The 20,803-nt window shown below is 24.6% G+C and overlaps 2 protein-coding genes across 3 annotated transcripts in view; one reads left to right on the forward strand and one right to left on the reverse strand.

Moving 5' to 3' along the window:
- Positions 1-8,535, reverse strand: part of LOC129607954 (alpha-tocopherol transfer protein-like) — a 29,045-nt gene extending 20,510 nt beyond the window's left edge. The window contains exon 1 of one of the 2 annotated variants that reach the window (XM_055519230.1): positions 8,468-8,535. The gene's annotated coding sequence lies outside the window, so the exon portion shown is untranslated. Of the gene's footprint in view, positions 1-8,091; positions 8,166-8,467 lie in introns of those variants that run through there. The other variant, XM_055519229.1, reaches the window with a different exon arrangement.
- LOC129607953 (uncharacterized) lies at positions 607-19,347 on the forward strand. Its single transcript, XM_055519226.1, has 6 exons — positions 607-750; positions 17,761-17,882; positions 17,947-18,138; positions 18,234-18,379; positions 18,467-18,741; positions 18,947-19,347. The coding sequence occupies exons 2-6, from the start codon at positions 17,791-17,793 to the stop codon at positions 19,232-19,234; spliced, it is 993 nt and encodes a 330-aa protein (XP_055375201.1). The 5' UTR covers positions 607-750; positions 17,761-17,790; the 3' UTR covers positions 19,235-19,347.
- The last annotated feature ends 1,456 nt before the right edge of the window (positions 19,348-20,803 follow it).

Genomic DNA, 20,803 nt, shown 5'->3' on the forward strand with positions numbered 1-20,803 from the left:
TTAGTTACTGAATATTGCGCTATGCGATTCATACTTGTGCTTTTTTAATGTTTTTTGTTTTTTTGCTCAGATTTATTAAAAAAATTTTTACTGAGGTAAATAAAAAAAAAAAATAACATTTTTGTTTTTCCTTGTTTTCTGTTTTTGTTTTCTGCTTTTTTTTCTTTTTTTGTAATTCCTAAAGAAAGCGTAAGTGTATCCATCCATTCATTTCCAGTCAAAGTTAAACCTTCGCGGCGCGAAGATTTCTATATTACCGCTACTTTAAAATTTTTTTTCCGCTTTTTTTTTTATTAAATAATTGGGGATATAGAAATATTTAATTAAAAAGAAAATAAAAGTGAATTTTTTTTTCTTAAGTTGTTTTGTTTTAAACAAGAATTGAAAATTTTTAAGTATACATGTATGTACATATGTTGACAAGTACCGTTCCACAGAAAAATTTATTTTTGTTTACTTGCTGCTTTTCTTTGAGCATTTTTAATATTTAAAAAAAAAAAAAAAAAAAAAATAATAAATTGTCATATAAATGTGATTAGTCAACTGTGCAACATTTTTTAAGTTTTAATTTTTTGTTTATTGTGAATTGCAATATTTAGGAAATAAAATAAAAAATTAAAAAATTTTTTAATAAAATTTTGTATTAAGCAATAAAAATATTTTTTATTTGAGACTTGACTATGCGCTCAAAGATATTGTGAAAGTGTTTTGGAATTTTTATATTTTATAATAAACAAATTATAATTATAGGTATGTTGGAGTATATAAGTGCACTTAAAATAATATATGAATATTTGTACATACATAAGTATATGTATGTGTAATTTTAAATTAATTTTTATTCATTATTTCGTAATTTCATAAACGGAAAATTCATAATATTGATTTTAATTTGAAAATAATATATTTCCATATCTGTAGTTATGTATTATCTATATGTATGTAATTTACAAAAATTAAATTGTTAATGTGCATATGTATGTACGTGCCACTACGAATATCTACTTTATTTTTATTCAAATCTATTGCTTTATAATAAATATGATAATCCCTTTCTTTTTCTTATTTTTGAGTGATCATCAGTGTTGCAGCTATGACTTGTCTTAAAATGTAATCAAATTCAAAATGTAATCAGTTGTAAATTTAATGTAGTAGATTAATGTCGTCGTTAATTATCTATAGCATAAAAACTATAAGTAAAATACGAAAAATACTAACGAATATTATTTTACTATTTTATTTTTGTAAATTTTATTCATATAAGAAATTATATTATACTGTGAATATAAAAAATGGGTCTTACCGCGCAACAACTCTCTATAATAGCTTTAAAAGGAAAACAGTTTTGACTACATACTCGTATAATTAACAGTTGTTTTGTTCAAAATAATAATTACAGCATCCAAAAAATTGTTACATATACCAAATCTATTAGGAATTTTAAATTAAGTACAGATTAACGTACTTGCTATTATGTATTTTTTTTTTAAATGTAGAAGATTTACTACATATTTAATAGATCAGTAACTCTGGTGATTATTTTCAAAAAAAAAATTTTGTTTTGTAATAAAATTTTTGAAGTGTATAAGAGATTTTTTCTCTATTTTTATTAAAAAAAAAATTTTTTTTGAGCACGGCACTCATCATGTACAAATTATACATATATGTATATATAATCATCTTATATATTATAAACGTATGTATGCATATATACATACATTAAATTAGACAACCGAAAAAAAATTTCTTACATACTTTACAGCGACAGGTGGCACCATATCAAATTACTACAATAATAATAATAATTTTTTTTTGTCGGTGGGTACTTTTTTTCAGAGGAAACGCTTTCTAAATAATAAATTTAAAAAATTGTATTTAATTTTTTCTTTTTGCTAATTCATTATAAAATTGTTATAAATCTTTTGTTGTCATTATTGCTAATGTTCAGTTTAAATTCAACCTAAAAAAACCAAATTTTTAATATTTGTATATTTGCATATATATATGTATGTGCATGTATGTATAAAAATATAAAATCAAATATTAAAATAAAAATTTAATCATTTTGTAAAATATTATAATTGACTGCCTCATCACAAATATATTTTTTTTTTAAATACTTAATATTAAACTTAAATTAGTACTGTTTAAACTGTTCAGTATATTAACCTAGCTATATTTTGAAATTTTAATTTAATTTTCGTATATAAATTTTTATTTCTTTCCAAATGACAATTGGAAAAAAATAATTTAAAATTTGATTTTGTGTGAATGTAGAGAAAATTACATGCTATTTGATTGAAATCACACCCCTGTGACAAAAGTTAAAATAATTGCAGATAAAATGGGCTAATAAAAACCTATTATTTTAAATACTTTATAGAGTCAATTGACAAGTACATATTATTTTAAAACAATAATCTCAAAACCTAAAAAATCAAATATATATGAGTTAATACAGTTATGTTGCGGGAATACGAAATATCGATTTCACAAAATGTGCTCTCAGTATTATAATTCTATATATCGAATATTATGTACAAGGTACAATACTCAGTTAATTAATTATTTTAAATTATATGAAGAAATAAATTATAGAAACTTATGTAATATACATTAATAATGATTGCATATTAGAGAGGTGTAATATCAATTGTGGCGTGAAGGTATAAATAAAATAATGTACATAATTTATATAATATATTTTAATTATATTTTTTAATTAGAAATTTGACATACATTCATTAATTTATGCGCAAATATGCCTATATTTCGTGCGTAAACATGCATAAACATAGTTATTTTCGTATATTATGTGCAAATGTGTATTAATTGATAACAAGTTACGTGCTGGTAATATTTCTTAATTAACTATCGTATGAATGCTTTGATTTTATTGTTGTTTGGATTTTCATGTTTTGACAATTCAATTTGACTCATTTTGGTTTGCCATAAAGAGAATGACGACCGGGAAATGCTCCAAAATTTTTCCAAATAATTATTATAAATTAGGTAATGCATGGGCAATTAGTTTTGTATTTTGGACTTGTAAATTGACCACCGAGATCGTACAATGTGACACATATTTCTTTGGAGGTCTGTAGATCAAATAAATTTTAATATTGCTCATCTAGCATATAGATTGAAACATTGGAAAATTATATTTTCACAGCGTGAAATGTAATTTAAAACACTTGAGTAATGGCAACTCTTTATATTTCAATATAATTTTAATATTTTCAAAAATATTCTAAAATATATTTTATATACTTATGTTTTACGATACAATGTAATAGCTTTAATGTAATAAATAAAACAGAACTTTAATTAAACACGACTTTCGTGATATTTTTAATTTAAATTAAATTGAAATACGAAATATTTGAAAATTATACGAAATGTCAATTTTAATTTGAAATTAAAACATTAATAATATTGAGATTCAAAGAAACAATTGTATGCAAAACAATATTTTATGTAAATACGTGTATGTCACATTTACCATACTCATACGTGCATATTATTAAAATTTTATGTATTTAAGACTACAATAAAGAATCCTTTACATTGAAATGATGTCCGGTTGAATCTGTGCAAAAAGTATGTTGGTTAATTAAAAAAAAAACTTGAATTTTGTTTTCAATTACCAGTTAAATGGCTTTTAACTTTTAATTTCAAGTTATAACATTAAAATTAATTTAATATTGTACTTATCCGGTTATTTATAATTTTAATATGATTGCATAACATGAGAATTATTAACCCACGATTATCACTTAATTTTAACATATATGTATGTCTACTGATTAAAACTAGACCTTATATTCATTCCTTTTACAGGCGCAAAGTATTTACCAGAGTGTTTCATATGAGATGACAAGCAATTTCTAGCAAAATATTAGATTTTGGAAGAGGGGTGGGTTAAGATAGGCAGCTATGGTCGTTCTCGATCTTGAAGTATTTTAGGAAAAATGTTGTTTGCGGTGGAGGTGGGAGATCTGAGAGATGTATGGGCAACTTTTGAGGGTTAAATAAAATTAGATTAAAAAACTTCGGCCGAACAAATATCCATAACAGCTTTGAAGCTATTGAAGTTATAGAGCGACATATTGCTTAAAACTTTTTTTCACAGTTAATAGATCTACATAAAGCCAGTGTCAATGGTTGTTGTCACAATTGCAGTTTTTGAATAAAAATTGCTTAAACATGAAATTTTAAATTAGAAAACTGAAAATTTTTCAAAAACCTTAGATATCTCGCAAAAGTTAGCTATTGTTCTTTTTTCCAGACAACCCTGTATATATAATAAATATAATATTAACCGAATCTATAATTAATGTGGTTAGAGTGTCTGAACTTATTTAAAAATTGCATTATTTATATTATATTAAAGTGCATTATTAATAGATTGTGCGAGTACGAGTATTTTATATTATAAAACGGAAAAGACTAGAAGTGCATCTATAGTTGAAACGTGACATTTAATTTATCACAATTTATCCGATGTTAACAAATTTAAATTGTTAATGCATAATGTTCTTGAAAAATTGTTTCCTCTCCGATAATAACAAACAAATGCACGTGTTAATCACGTATTTATTTTCGTAATTGTAATAGTAAAATATAATCATAAAAGAATGCAAAATTTGAATTAAACTTGGATTACTCTTCTTTAATAATTCCGCTTTCAAAGCCAGGAAGGAGTACAACAATTTAATGTTCGAACATATTTCGGCATATTAAAGTGTTAGCTATGGTACCGAAGAAAATGTTAGGTAAATATTACTATAGTGACCCAGTTCATGAAAATGACCCAGGTTATTGACCCAGTTCAAAGAAAATTAACAAACTTCTAATAAACAGGCTTTAGAAATCCATTCATTGCAGCAAGTTTTAAAATTATGTATTCAGCTTCATTTTGGTATAAACAGAGGGCCGTTTAAAATTAAAAATACACTTTCTTCAAATATGATTTCTTCAAATACACCATATACTTAGTTGTTTCGTCTTATTTTACACAACCCTATAAAAATTTTTAAAATTATGCAGAAATATTAAAAAAACAAAAAAAAAAATATTTTTATTAAATTTTTTTTTGTATAACACACACATTTTGTTGAATGTACAATGTAATTATAATTTCTCTTTTCTCTTCTCTTTTGACATGTAAAATTTTAAATACTGGCATAAAATGTGTATACGAAATTCTTAGGAATGAACTCACGTGCGGAATGAGTGTGTTATTGTCAATGTTTTACAATGTCGGCAAAAACGACAAAAAAAAACATGTGAAAGAAATTTTAGTTTTCTTTCTCTTTTTACCTTAACAAGTTCATTTTTACATGAATTTAGAATAAAAACGATTATTAAAATTCGCTTGTCTTTGCTATTTAATAAATTATTGTGAAACTGATAATAATTATATGACATTTTTTGATCGGTATTCAAAATAATACTTTGTCGGAAAAAATAAAAATTTTTTTATTAAAATTGACAAAGGGTAATTAATGAAAATTCTTCAAATTTAAATTATTTTAAGAGTAAATTATCGAAAATTTCCATAACGTATAGAATTAATACGAATTTTTAATTCTAAAATCATTATTTAAGCGCTTTTCCAATAAGAGTGCCCGAAATTTATTCTATTATACATGTGGCAATGAATTGATACATAGGCTTGTACCAAGAAGCTGTTATTAAAGGTTTTTGGATTAAATTTTGTTTGGTTAAAATAAAATCGTTGGTCTACATAACTTAAATAGGCAGTGTCACTACGTTTAGAACTAATATTGAACACTACATTTGTAGAATATGGTTCCAAATATAGTAATAACTAAAAATTGCCATTATTTTTTCTTGTATACGCAGTCGGGGAAGCCGCCCGAATATTTTATCACAGACTTAAGTAATTAGAATGATTAATGAAATAAAATCAGTTTTGTCTTTCTTAATTCATTCTAGGTTCCTGATCTAGAATGAATACCTGACTGCCTTAAATTGAATTAAATCCTTAAATTTGATAAATTTTCAAATTCAAAGTATAACACATTTATTTTTGTTATACAACTTTGCTTTTATTTGCTTGAAACTTAACAGAATTGTAATTTATACTTTATTAAATTTTCGAAAATAAATTTGATATTCTCTTAAAAATGGATTTATTATATATTTACCATAAAAAAAGCATTATACGAACATTTTTTTTATAAAAAAAAATATTGCAAACAAGTTTTGAAATTTTCAAATAAAATTATTTTGTTTTTTTTTATTATCTGAAATCGGTCATGTTTTTCTATAAATACCTAGGCTTTTATGCACTTTAAGAATTTTGCGAAATTTAAATATTTCCAAACAGGCGTTGTAACTGATACAGTATAAATTTTGTCTAAATTAATATATCAATAATTTAGAGTGTGTCACTATGAAGATAAATTAAATTTACAAAAATTTCGTTACTATTTGTTTTTGTAAACCTACATACTAAAATTTTTGTGATAAAAAAAAAATTTTGTAGACTGTTTTGTTTTTTACATGGTTGCAAAACGAAAATTACACGCGATGCTTATTTATCTTTTAGTTTTAATCAAAATAGATAAAAACAAAATTATGTTGTAGTTTAAAATAATATAAAAAATTAATTTAAATTTTAATTTAATTTTTCCCAAAAAAAAAATCTCGAAATTTTAAAGCAACATTTTGAAAACTTGTTTTACAAACTTTTAAGATTTTTACAAACACGGGATATTTTCAACTTAAATAGGTAGGAAAGGGAGGACCGATGTTCGCAATCGTCAATCAAAAGTTTGAAAAATTTTCCAATGACCTGCAGCTTGAACTTTTTTTAAAAATCCTACCGGAACTCTGTACAGGAGATACTAGTTTCACTGAGACAATTTTGTTAATTTCCAATACTGATTTGTGTGCATTAAAAATATTCATTTATGTCGAATTTCAAGTCTCTATATTTTTGCGTTCTCAAATGGGCGCTTCAATAACAGATCGATGATCATTCACACGGTTAGAGGACACTTCGAATTTGAATTTCATTCTGAGCACGGATATATAATACCATACGGGGTCGCAAATAAACTACGTCCATGGTGTCACATTCATCGCGACAAATTTATTATACCTCCTATATAATATGCAGCGGGAATTAAAATTCCAAAAATATTTGTTACAAGTTAGAGTGATTTTAAGATGTTCATATAGTTATACATCAAATTACACGAACATGAAAAGGCGAACACATATAAGTATAATAAAATTAATCAAAATTACATGCTGATCAAAATTAATTTGTTTTGAATCAATGAATTTCAAAATTTATTATAATTATGTATGTACTCAAAAAATAACGTATACCAAATCAATATTGAAAAAAAATTTAAAAACTAAAACGGTTTTAAACCAAAAAATATTTTCTAACTTCAAATTGTTGAATTTTAATACATCAACAATTCTATTTGACATTATAGCTTCTATTCAACTTGAATTTAACCAACACAAAGAAGTAGCAATAACTAATTTTTTTTGACCTGACGGAAGCCTTTGATTTTATTCTACTGAGAATTCTATATAAATTGGGAATTACTCGTGCTCCGCAAGACTGATTCGAAAGTTACTTAACAAATAGAACACAATTTACAGAGTATCAAAAAAATACACTGTGAAATTTCAGCAATTGATTTTGGAGTTCTTCAGTGAAGTTCACTGGACCTTACGTTGTTCAATTGCTACGTAAATTAGCTATCGGAATATTATTTGAATTGAAAGATATTAATGTATGCTAATGATTTGGCTGTAATATACTCAAGCGACAAGCATGTTAATAAAACTTAATGATAATGTTATTTAAGAAAAAAAACGTCAGGGGGTTACTAGTTATAAGTATTTTTTAATTTACTTTCTAGAATATTTTCTTAACAAGCATTCTCATATGCGTTTTAATTTTCTTTTTAAAATAAAAGATTCAAAAGATTAAAGCGAAGAACTTGATAGAGTTTTAGTTGATAATATTTTAGTAAAGTAGCTATACAGAATAAATTTCTTTTATATGGTGGAATTAAAAAAGTGTTAATAAAAGTTTACCAAAACTATTTGTCCAAAGTCCATAAAATCGATTTTAATTACACATGTTTCTGATTACTGTTAGCTTACACTTAACGACTAAAATGAGGTTTAAAACAAATTTTCAGAGAAATTCTTATATCTAATACCGGAAATTTCAAATATTCCATTTTTATTTCGATTATTCAAATTTATAAAAATTGATATTTCTAATTTAATATTAAATCTGATTTAAATTTCCAAAACAGAAAATAAAAAATTAATACGCACAAAATCAATTATAACAATTTATTTATTTCTTAATAAATATCACAAGTGGTGAGACCGCTTGAGCACTTTTTATATTTAAAAAATTTTGTTTCTATTTTATTTTTACCAATTACGACTATTATTCTACCGTGAATGGACTGTTAATCGATTAATGGCTTCTTCATAGCTATTATTTTTATTTTAATTAAAAAAAATTATATGTATACCACTTTAAATTTTTTTAAGTAAATATTAAATAAAATAAATAAATTGAAAAATTCGAGTGAGTACAATATTATTGTGAATAAATTTTGCCTTAGTATTTCTTTTTTCATTCAATCTTTAATGAATATATGAATAAGCACTTAATTCATTTTAGTTATTAACTTTTGATTTCTATTACGAAACTGATTTAAAAGAAAATGTAATACTTATGGAATGTAAACAATGATACTCATAAAATGAATGTATATGTAGGACTGTAATTATGTAGAAATAGTAATAAGTAGTGAAAATATTTTCAATATTAATAAAATTCGAATCAAATCAATGTAGATCTGTAAAATAGCAAATTTCCAAACGAATTGTTGCATAAATTTTAATAATAATTATTGCAAAAGTTTCGGATGAGATAAAAATTCCCTTAGAACAACTAAAAACGGTTCAGTCGATCTAAACCACCACCTCGACAATCTGAGTACAAAAACTTGTTTTTGAAATATTTGAAGCTAGTTTTTGTTCAAACGCTATAAAATTAACTTTTATGGTTATATTGCAGTTACTTGAACCTCTCAAACTATTTAATCTAAAAACCGCAGGAATTTATGTTTGTCCTGTAATCGGGTATATGACTGCCAAGTTTCATGAATCTAACTTTATTATTTTTGCAATTGTATGGCAGCTTACCGAATATGTCAAGCCATTCCACAAAAACATCCAGGATATAATCTGGTTTATGTTATTGGCCTTTATTATTTTTTCAATAATTTAATATAAGCTTTTAGGGTTGTACGGCAGATACCCGAATCAATGCTACCATTCTCTTGTAATATTCAGGATATGTATAACGTAATTAATACCTTTATTATTTTTTGTAACATTCAAAATAATCTCTGTGAGTTGTACCTTCAGCTACCCGAAATCGTCGTCCGAATTTGCCCAATTACCGTCCATTAACTTTCATACTAAAGTTAATGTACCATTCACTGAATGTACAGGGTATAAAAAAAGCCGTAGTAAAATGATAAAAATTTACCGTTTACGATTTCAAGTAAACACGAGTTTTCGAAATTTTGGAAAGTTTTTAAAAACGACAAATCCGTAGAGGGGGAAAGGTATTGAAAAAAAATTTCTTCTACAGTAATAAGTTCATAACCAAGGAAATATGTAAAAAAAAGTTCAGTTTTATATTTTAATATAGATACACAAGTCTTGCAGACGAACAGATTGGGTAGACGAACAAATTGAAACCAGAAATGCAGTTTTATTGTAAATGTACAAAATATAAGTGAGGGATCGGAATTTTTGTGAATAAGAATTCAAATATGTGTGTATTTGTTATACACATACGTACTCTGTGATGAGCATCATAATATTATGTATGTATGTAGTGCATTATTGTTATTAGAGGGTAGTGCGTTGGTTACAGAAAAAATGGTTTCAAGTGTATGATTTATTTTTAATATTAACATACATACATAAGAATAATTTCTAGAAATATAAATTTATTTAGTAGTTCATTTAAAAATTAAATTTCGTTGTTGTAATTTTTGTTGTTGTTATAGAGAAAAATAGTGTAATGTATAATTATTTTATAACAGTTGATTTTTATTTTTATGACATCATGAAATTTTATTTTTCAATTACGTTGATTATTATTATAATATATACGCATGCATGTATAACCAGTTCAATGTACACATAAGATAAAAGTAGTATACATATGTACGTACGTATGTATACTCGTACATGCATATTGATAATTAACTGGAATATTTTCTGTTATGTCATTATTTTCTAAGAAAAATTTTTACATCTATATTTGTATAATTAAATTATATGTTTATTTTAATATAATAATCTACATGCGAATATTTGCAAATTACATCTATATGAACGAAATAGAAGTGTTATATAGAGTGTTAAACATTTTACACATTTATTTACCCTATAACATTTAATAACATATTGTTGCATTTAATTTTAATTCAAATTTATATATATAGATATACATATATATTTAAATTATATAACATTTCATTAAATTATTGAATATTAAAAATACAGGTTTGTTTGTTTTGAATTAAATGGATGTTTATCCGTCTGTTTGCCTTAGCACTCCTGCATCGAAACCTCGACTTAATAGATTTTCACGAAAATTAATATTTAACTTTATTTTGGAAATGGGATGCTTTGATGAAGTTTTGGGATATATCAGGTCTTAGGAGTAGACCTTTACTAATGGCCGACTTTACTTTTTTAATTATTTTAAAAAAGATGAATTTTCTTCATATTTGATACAGTAAAATTCAAATTTTTTAGAAGTTCAATCAAGTGGACTTCTACTACAAGTAGACAAAATTTACATTTTCGTAGATCATCTTAATGGACACTTTCATAACAATGAAAGTAAATTTCATTATCACTTCAGAAAGGCAAATGATAAATCTTCTTAAAATTTTGAATTATGGAAAATTTTTTGAAGAGAATTAAACTATAATAAAAAGCGCTATAAAAAAAGTTTCACAATAAATTTAATATTGTTTCGTTTAAGTAACCAAATAAACTATTAAAAATAATAGAATGTCTATTTTATAAAATTAATGTTTCCCACTAAAATATTAAAAGTCGGAATTCAAAAACAAATTAAAAGTTAAATTCTGCATAGGTTGTAAAATTTGTTAAAAAATTTAATCACCGGAAATAATAAATTTTATTAAGAACGAGTATTAAAAGCCACACTTTTCTCATGTAATTTGAAATTAAATATAGATTTAAAATTGAAACATTGTAAGTATAAAATATAAAAACTCGATTAATTATTATTTTGTGAATTAGATTTGAAGTCCTTGAAATCGTTACTTATTTTTAATTATTATCTTAAGTAGTTTTAATTTTAATCCCGCAATAATAAAAAAATTTCAAAAATTTTAAAAAGCAATTAAATTTTATACTATTAAATTGAATTTTATGTGCAGTAGTTAGGGTGATGTGCTTAATATAGCAATATGAAGTTTCTAGTTCAAATTGTTCTAAAATTTTCGAGAAAATTTATTCAAGTTTTCTCAGTAAAAATAAATATGTTAATTTTTAAGTATACAAACACGGCTTAAGTACAGTTCGTAACACTTCTCTTATATTTGTTTTGAAACCTAATTTTTTATTTGGGTTATAAGAGATACTATTAGTCCTAGAGGAAGCTGAGCTCGCGGTAATACATAAATTAAAAATAAGCGAGGAATTTACCACTTTATCCGGAAATCAACATACTCTTTACAATCGTACTAGATAACTTACTACAAATCGTCTGCTTATAGAGACAGAGCATAATCTGGAATCTCACTCAACACCCAGATGAAAATTAACTTCACTAGTACAATCAGTCTGGAACTCAATAGCCAAAAAAGAGAGTTCGTCAAGAGCTTCTGGCAGCAATACCTCATGCCCAGGCCTAACAAAAGACAACGACTAGAAGGAGACAACAGACTAAAGAAAGTAAGAGCAGCGTTTGACAAAACTACAACCGATATAGAGAAGCATCCAAGATATTCTGGGCCTGTATTAAATTCGTCAGTCAGAAGTTGTAAGTATTCATTAATAGATGCCTCAGAATAATATGCCGAATGTTCTGGCCAACATATATAATATAAGAAAACCTCTGGATAATAGTAGGCGAGGAACCAATGGATAGTCAAATAAGAAGAAAGTAGAGTTGAATTGGACACAGTCTAAGACTCGGACGCTCCAAGAACATTTGGTGTAGATCATGCAAAGTTAGAACCGGAAAATGGGGAGAATAAAATGGGATTAAAAGAGAACGAGGTGTCGATGTCAAGTGGAAGTTCTATATCTCCAAGAGGAGTAAGGGAAAAATAGAAAAAATAAGTTCTAGACTACTGAATTTTTAAGCACAAATATTTCACATCCTATAGTAATAATGTAGAATAACTTCAATAAAAGAAAAACAGTAATTTTCACTAAAAGGTATCCACTTTGAAATTATAACACAAATATGTATTCATGACACCAACGGGTACTAACCATGAGTTTAGAGAATGGCAACAATTAAAAATCGGTTTTGATTAGAAATCGGAATGGAATTAACCTCTTGTAACAATCAATTTTTGGCTAGTAATTAAATCAAAATTGTCATGTCGACGATAATAATATAAAACTGGAGTGAACAATTAAAATCATTATGTTATGTTTGTTATACATTAAAGTTTGTAGAACAGTTGCAATTATCTATAACAGCATACAATAACAATTTAAATGCTCAGTTTTGTTTGTTTTAATTAAAATTTAATATGTGAATATTAATATTATTTCTGAGATCGTTAACTTATTCACAAATATTTTAAAATTATATAATTATAAAAATATATAAATATAAAAAAACATATTATATACATATGTATATATACTAAAATATTAATGAATTCCATAAGCTGTTGAATTAAAAAAAAATGTTATTTACATTTCAAGTTTTTATCAAAAAAAAAAAAAGAAAAAAAAATGTGGCATACTTTGAATGAATTTTTAATAAGATGACTAACGGAATGTTAGTTGATGCAGATTATGTCACGGATATCATTTATGATGTAAGATAATATCCAGGTTGAGAAATTCAAATATTAAATAATTGCTTTGGATAAAAGAAATGCTATGCTCTTTTTTCAAATTTGTATTAAGACAAACATGTGTAGATATTATAGGATTTGATTTAGTTTAAGCACATATTTAAATATTATTAGTTAAAGTTTATAAATTCGTTTCACTATAATTCGGCAGTTTTCTTATTGCTCTCAGTTTTTTTAACTGTTTAATATAAAATGAGTTTAAACACAACGTTTAAACACAAGTCTGTTTCCTTCCAAATATTAAAATATTTTTATGATTTTGCGGCATATTATTGAAAAGTTCTCTAAAAGTTCTACAAATTTTGTTCAGCGTCATGTTTCAAAAATTCTCAATAGAGGTTTCAAAAAAAAATTTTTAAACTTTGACTAACATTGAATTTCGGCGCATTATTATAATTGTGTTCCCTTCCGTTCGAACAATATCAGATACCGTCTAAAGTACTCTCCTGAGACTGTCCTTATTTCAAGAAATTCTCTACTCGCCAGACACAACTTCATATGGTGTGTTCTTATTTGGTAATACCTATATAGCTTGCAGGTCCGGAAAAGCGTTCATTTAGTTCTTTCCCGTACATATAACTTTTAGAACATGCTTGGATTGTCGTAAACAATTCTCCATATAATTGCCCTCTCTCTTTCAATTTTTTTCCTGAAAATTAAGTGTTTACCCTACTTCGGTTTAATATATACAAATATTTAGAAATGAAAAGTCCGTGTAACATATATATATGCAATAATGAAGTAATTTATTCAAAGCTTTTCAAAAAAAATTTGTGACTATACGAGTATAATAATTATACAGTTGAAATGAAAAAATTAAAGGTATTACGAAGGCAGATAGGCTGTTTTTTCTGTTTATTTCTTAGAATGTGTGACGCAAAAACTTGTTTTATCAAGCTTGTAATCTCTAATATTATTTTATTTATTAGTTTAAACAACTTTCATTCATAATTTTATTCAATATTTCTCTTTTATTTCTTTTTCCGTATACATGCGTTAATATATGTGTATATATAGATTTTTTATATATATATACCTTTTCATTATGTGTACTTTGATTTGTTTATATATCTTTTTTAGTTTATGTAAGTGAAATTTTTCGAATTATTTTAAAATTATAAGTGATTTTTAATTGCATACTTACAATATTTTTTTTTCTTATGAAATTTAGAATTAAATTACCCTAAATAATTGTGTAAATAAATGTATATCGTATATATGTGACTATGTTATTAAAAGCTTTTGTATCTGTATATAAGTATACAAATTACATAACAATAACAACATCTAAGTAGTTGTTTATTTATTTTTAAATATCTTAATTAAAATTGAATGACGTGGGCACAGGAACGAGTCAAAGTAGGAAATTTAAAAAAATTTTCCTGGTCTCGAATAATTGATTTCCGGCTTTATATGAGGACGTGTTTTACTTATAGAATTACTGAACTATTCGAAGAAACCATCAGGAGAATTATTTTGCCCCTCCGTTAAGCGTTATGATAGCTTTGTAATATAACTCGGTTTCCGATTTAAGTCGATAATTTAAGCGAATTAACGAATTTTGTTATGATTTTTTTTGATCAAAATAAATTTCCATTCATTCCGGAAAACCTCGGCAAACTGAATCTGTTTTTGAAAACTTTGAACTGTACTTTAAAAACCCAGATAATAAATTTTTGGATTTCCTATAAAAAATCCCATAAAAATTAATTGCATTCCGCCTTAAATTTTATTAAAATTTAAATACAGGAAAAAAATATTTTGATTGTTTAAATAAAAAAAATATAAAAATATTTTTAAAATAAACTTTTTTTCTCTTTTTAATTTATCATTTTTTTTGGCAAATTCCATAGAATTTTTATCCAAAAACAATTTTATAACTCAGTATGACCATTATGCTACCATTACTATATTTGATGTAGTGTGTGCAAATAATCACAGTACTTGTGTTTTATTGCATTTGCGTTGTCTCTGAAGTAGAAATAAATAATACAATATTTGGAAGTCATGGAAGTCTATTCAAATATAAAAAAAAATGATTTTTATTTTAATAAGCAAATAAATATGAAAATATACATTGTATGTAATCGGTATGAGACAATAAAATAAAAAAAAAAGTTTCTAGAAACACATAAAAAGTTATCTGAGTTTATTGATCTTAAAATGTGTTGGTAAAGCTTTTACATATATGTTTATTTTGTATACTTTTAATTATATAATAAAATAATGTAATAAAAATTTGTATGAATTAAAAATTATTATTTTATGAGGAAGTCTAATAAATTTTATTATTTTATTATTAATTAATTAAAAAATATAGCTAAAATTAAAATGTAGAAATTTAATGATCAAATATTATGCAACAATATTAATGTTTCTCAATAATTGAATTGCATAAGCATAGGCTAATATTGAAAAATTAATAAATTATAAACAGTTTTGGGCACGGAAATGAGCAGCAACATGCCTCATATTGACTTCGTGTTGTACAGAAATCGAATCGTAATTATTTTAATTTGCATAATATAATCAAACTTTAAAGCAATGACTCTGGTGTCTCTGATCCCACAAATCCCAAAATAAATTAGTGGAAAGCAAATATTTTACATAAATTGGATATTATTGAGAGATATTACCACTATTACCGCCATTTTATTGTTTATTAAGAATACTTTTTATAATGTTAAATTAATTTTATATTATATTGTACTAAACCTAGTGGCACTACAAACTACACTGCTTAACTGTTGAACTAATAATGAAAGAGACGAAATAGAAACATATTGCTTATATAATAAGAATTTAGAATAGGTAGCGGTATTCATAGGGATGCTACGAAAATTAGATTTTACGATAAACATATAATTATTATTTTAGTTATAATAATGACCGCTACAGATATTGAAAATTTGATGTGATTCATATTTAATTGACAATGAAACAATGAAAGATTAACTAAAATATTTCATTTTTTTCGTATTTTAAAATAGTTATTTAATAACAAAATCATTTTAAGCGATTTCATCATTTATTAGACAAAAACCTGCTTGTTTACAATCCTATATGGTTACAATATTATTCACTATTATTCTGTATACATTAATTTTTGCTTTCTGTACCATGCACGAATGATAATCAAATTTTTATGTCAAATTACAATCTAATCTAAGTAAATAATGTGAAAGGTACAACAATAAATATAAATACATAAAGTCTTGTATATAGTATTTGTGAATTATTCAAAATAAAATATTTATTGGTTTTTAAGAGAGAAACGTGCCAAAATTGAATTATGTCAAAGTACACAATACACAAATGTCACGTCACGTTCATTTTATGCATTAAATTTCATTAAAGGAATTTTTTTTAAATTATTGTACTTTTAATTATTTAAGGTTTTTAAACAAAATTTTTAAACCGTATAACATAAAAAAAATAAAAAGAATAGTGGATAACCATTGAAAATTATTTATTTTTTAAAATCATTCATTAAAACGATTTTTTTTTCAATTTGTTGATTTAAATTTATTAATAAAACTTGTTGTAATTTTTATAAAATTGTAAAAAATTCCATTCACTCGCCAACATGTTCAACATGTTGGTTGGTTTTTGAAAATCGGTAAATCAAAAATTAAAATATTAAATTTTTAATGTAATTAAATGAAAGTCACCAAAACACCTAATTTAATCGATTATCATTTAATCAGCTAAGTCAACCCCATCTTATGTTTATTGCACTTTGAATATCATTTTCTGTTTGTATTACGAGTACAATATGCTTTTATCTTCTCGCTCCGTTTTTAATTTCTTCTTTTTATTGAATTTTGTTAGTGCGCTTGATAACCGATATTTATAGCTCCGTCGACTGTAATAATCTCTTCTGCTTCAAGCATCATTTTTTCTCTGGTATAAAGTAGTGCTTTCTCTATACTGACATTGTTCATCATTAATGTTTTTAAATTCCTTCTTTTGCAAATTTTATTGCGAAAATGTTGTCAACAAACCAAATTTATATCTTGACGTCAAACATTTCTCACTTCCATTTCATAACTTAACACTAAGAGACTACACTAAATTGTTTATGAATACCTCCGATATTATTATGAACATTTCATTTCTGAAGTCTGGACTGGAAATACGTAGTTATTTTCCGTACAAAGCTTTGCCGATTTCTGATCTCTCACTTAACTCATTCAGTTTTTTTTCTCCGCTTTGCTAAATTAATTAATCTCTTACATGCTCAAACAGTTGAACATCGAATGAGATTGTCATCTCATGAAATTCAATTGTCAAATTTTCAATTTTTTTCAAAATTTCAAAACAAAAATTACATACAATAAATTTTGGGAAAATTTTGAATGATGTGAAAAGAGAACTGGGAACATTTAACAATTTGAGATCAATATTTATACATACAAAGAGCATAAAATATGAAATAGGTGACACATACATAATAATATTATTATTTTAAATAAATTTATAATTCAAAAAATTTTTAAAAGAATAAATGACATATAAACGTCAAATTTAAAATCAAAGTTTTTTATATTTAAATTTATAAATTTTTTTTCTCTCATTTCAGTTTTTAAATTTAATAAAATAATAAACAAAAATGAGTTTATTACCACAACCGTTTTTGGATCATCCGGAAGTTGTTCCAATCCCTCAAGAATATCAACCAGCTGTAGATGAAGTTTATGAGTGGTAAATTTAATATTAAATAAATAATTATTATTTTTATATACATATACATATTATATAATTTTAGGATGAAAGCTCAATCTCGTTTTTCAAAATTTACGAAAAATCATGCATATTTATTTGTTCATGCCTGTTATGGTGATGTACCAAGTAGTAAAAGAGCTCTATTACGATACGTTCAGATACGTTTAAGTTCTCCAGATTTATTTGATAATCGTGATATGATGTTAGAAGAAATTCAATTCGTATATGATATGACGTAAGTTTCACTAACTTTAAATCAAATTTTGAAATTAGACGAGATTTAAGATTAAATGTTAATAAATATTTTTCCATTTTTTTTAAATTTTACAGGCATATGGTCGGTTTGCCTCTTAAAACACCAGAAGGTTATAATATTTTAGTATATCGTTTATCAGATTCAGATCCATCAAAAATGCATTTTGGGAATGCAATTAAAGCTTTTTGTATGTTTAATGATGTCAGAATAAGTGAAGACGGTATGACATTATATTTAATTTTGTTAATCTATCCCTAATAGATTAATTGCATGAAATATGTTTTTTATAAAATTATTATATTTTTAGGAATTACTGAAGGATATGTAGTCGTATTTGATATGAAAGGTTTAAGATTTGGACATTTAACCAGAATACAACTTGGACCATTACGTACATTTATGGCATATATACAAGAAGCACATCCAGTTAGATTGAAAAAAATTTATATTGTTCATACGTCATTCTTCATTAATCAAATAATGACATTAGTTAAACCTTTAATGCGCGGTGAATTAATGTCTTTATTGAAATTTACATCATTGGGACCATCCGATGTTTTGCCTAGTGAATTATTACCAGTGGTAAATTATTTATAAAATATTTAATTAATTTAATCCGGAATATGCAAAATACTGCAAGTTCCGATAATTTTTTTAATGTTAAATTACATCAACATTAAAAATTTTATTTATAAAATAGAGAAATTAAATCTCTATCCAATATTTATTTATTGATTTAATTCATAATTTTTAGAAATACATAAAATGTCTCCCTTTTTTTCCGTAGGATTATGGTGGCCCATTAGAACGTCTTGAAAAAATGCATAAACATCAACGTCATATGATTGAAAGAAGATATCGGCAATGGCTTATTGAAAGTGCTTTAACAAAACCATCAACAGATAGTAAAGGAAAAACAGCATCAGGATCACTAGTGACAACAGCAACATCAACTTCAAGTGGTGCTTCAACAATGAAGAATGTTATTGAAAAGGGAGAAATTGTTGTAGAAGAAACTGGTTGTAGTGAAATGGCTAAAATGGCAACTAAATTTAGTTCTTTAGAAGTTGATTGAAATAATCTTCTTTTTAGTGAAATGTTTTAAAATAATATTATATTTTTTATATTTATATAATCATTATTTATAATTTATAAGAGAGAGAAAAAAAAAGAATAAGTTTTTTTTTAATAAAACTAATTAAAATTGAATTTTCATTTCGAATAAAGAAAAGGTTAATCAGAGGTACATATATTAAATTAAAATCGTAGATCAGTACTTTCGAATTGATAATAAAATTTCCAAATTACTAGTTTTTCCATAGTAATTTACAAGATTTGCAGTAACTTCTCAATTAGAATGCTTCGTATATAAAAATTATTTAAAAAAAATTGAAATTTTTCACATCTCTTCGTTTTTCTTTTTTGCCTAAATTTATGCAATTTTAAGAATTAAGCTCCATTCCATAATTTTTTAATTGCTAGAAATTTTCTTTAGAAATTTATTACTAGCTATATCTAACAGAATTATAATTTCTAATAGACTTACGAGTCCAGTTAATCGTATTTAATAAATCTAATATAAAATATTTAAATAAAAATATTTAGAGACAATAAAAAATCTTCAAAAAAACTCTATTTTTAAATAAATCTTCTTCATTTAAATTAAAATATAAGATAGATTAAAATATTTTCGAGTGAAAAATAAAATTTCAGAAATAATGTGATTTTTCAAATAAAAATTAGTAGATTTTAATTCATTTCAGTATAACTTAAAAAGGGAGGGGGAAATATACCCGAGTATAACTATGTATTCAAATTTCTTGTTTTTGAACAAAACGCTTTAATCTCTTGTACGAGAATGTTTGGAAAAATTTTTAAAATTTAATATGCAATTCATTCACAATTGCAATATATCGTATACGCTCATAGTATATACATATTTTTTGTACAAATAAAAACATATATAAATCACCTTCAAAACAATTTAAAATGCAGCCTCTATATGCAATTATATTCATATATAAAAACACTAATATACATGCATATACAATCATATAGGTTTGTATATAAAACTCACCATTAGGGAACACAAATTATAATTAATTCAATGAACACACACATATATAATGTAAAGAGTAAATAATATAATTATTTTAAATGTAGGTTAGTTAACGTTTCAAGGTTAAAAAATGCTCTATAGAATTACGTTTTTTTTTTCTATATTTTTCTATTTTCTATAAGAAATTTTATTGTTTCATAATTTTTTACTCTTTGAAAATTATTTTTGTTTTTTTTTTATTTTATAATCTTTGTTGTTTATTTTATAAAATCTTTTCTTTAAAGAATATTTTCACGACTAAAGACTACATTATATAAACACACTATACATATGTATGTGTGTATACACAGCATAAATATGGAGTGCATGTGTAAATTTTTAGAACGAGGATTTAAAATGGAACAGATATAAATGTGATAAATTTATATGTATGTATGTATGTACAATATATTATGAATATAATCGGAAATGGGGCATTACTTATGTTTATATAATGTGTTATAATTTTTTTTAATTTAATTATATAATTATAAAATATAAACGGTCTGAATAGAAAACTATTAAATATTTTATGTTTTATGACAT

The sequence above is a fragment of the Condylostylus longicornis genome, unplaced genomic scaffold (assembly GCF_029603195.1).
Source record: "Condylostylus longicornis isolate FDR11 unplaced genomic scaffold, ASM2960319v2 ptg000030l, whole genome shotgun sequence".
NCBI classification, from domain to species: domain Eukaryota; kingdom Metazoa; phylum Arthropoda; class Insecta; order Diptera; family Dolichopodidae; genus Condylostylus; species Condylostylus longicornis.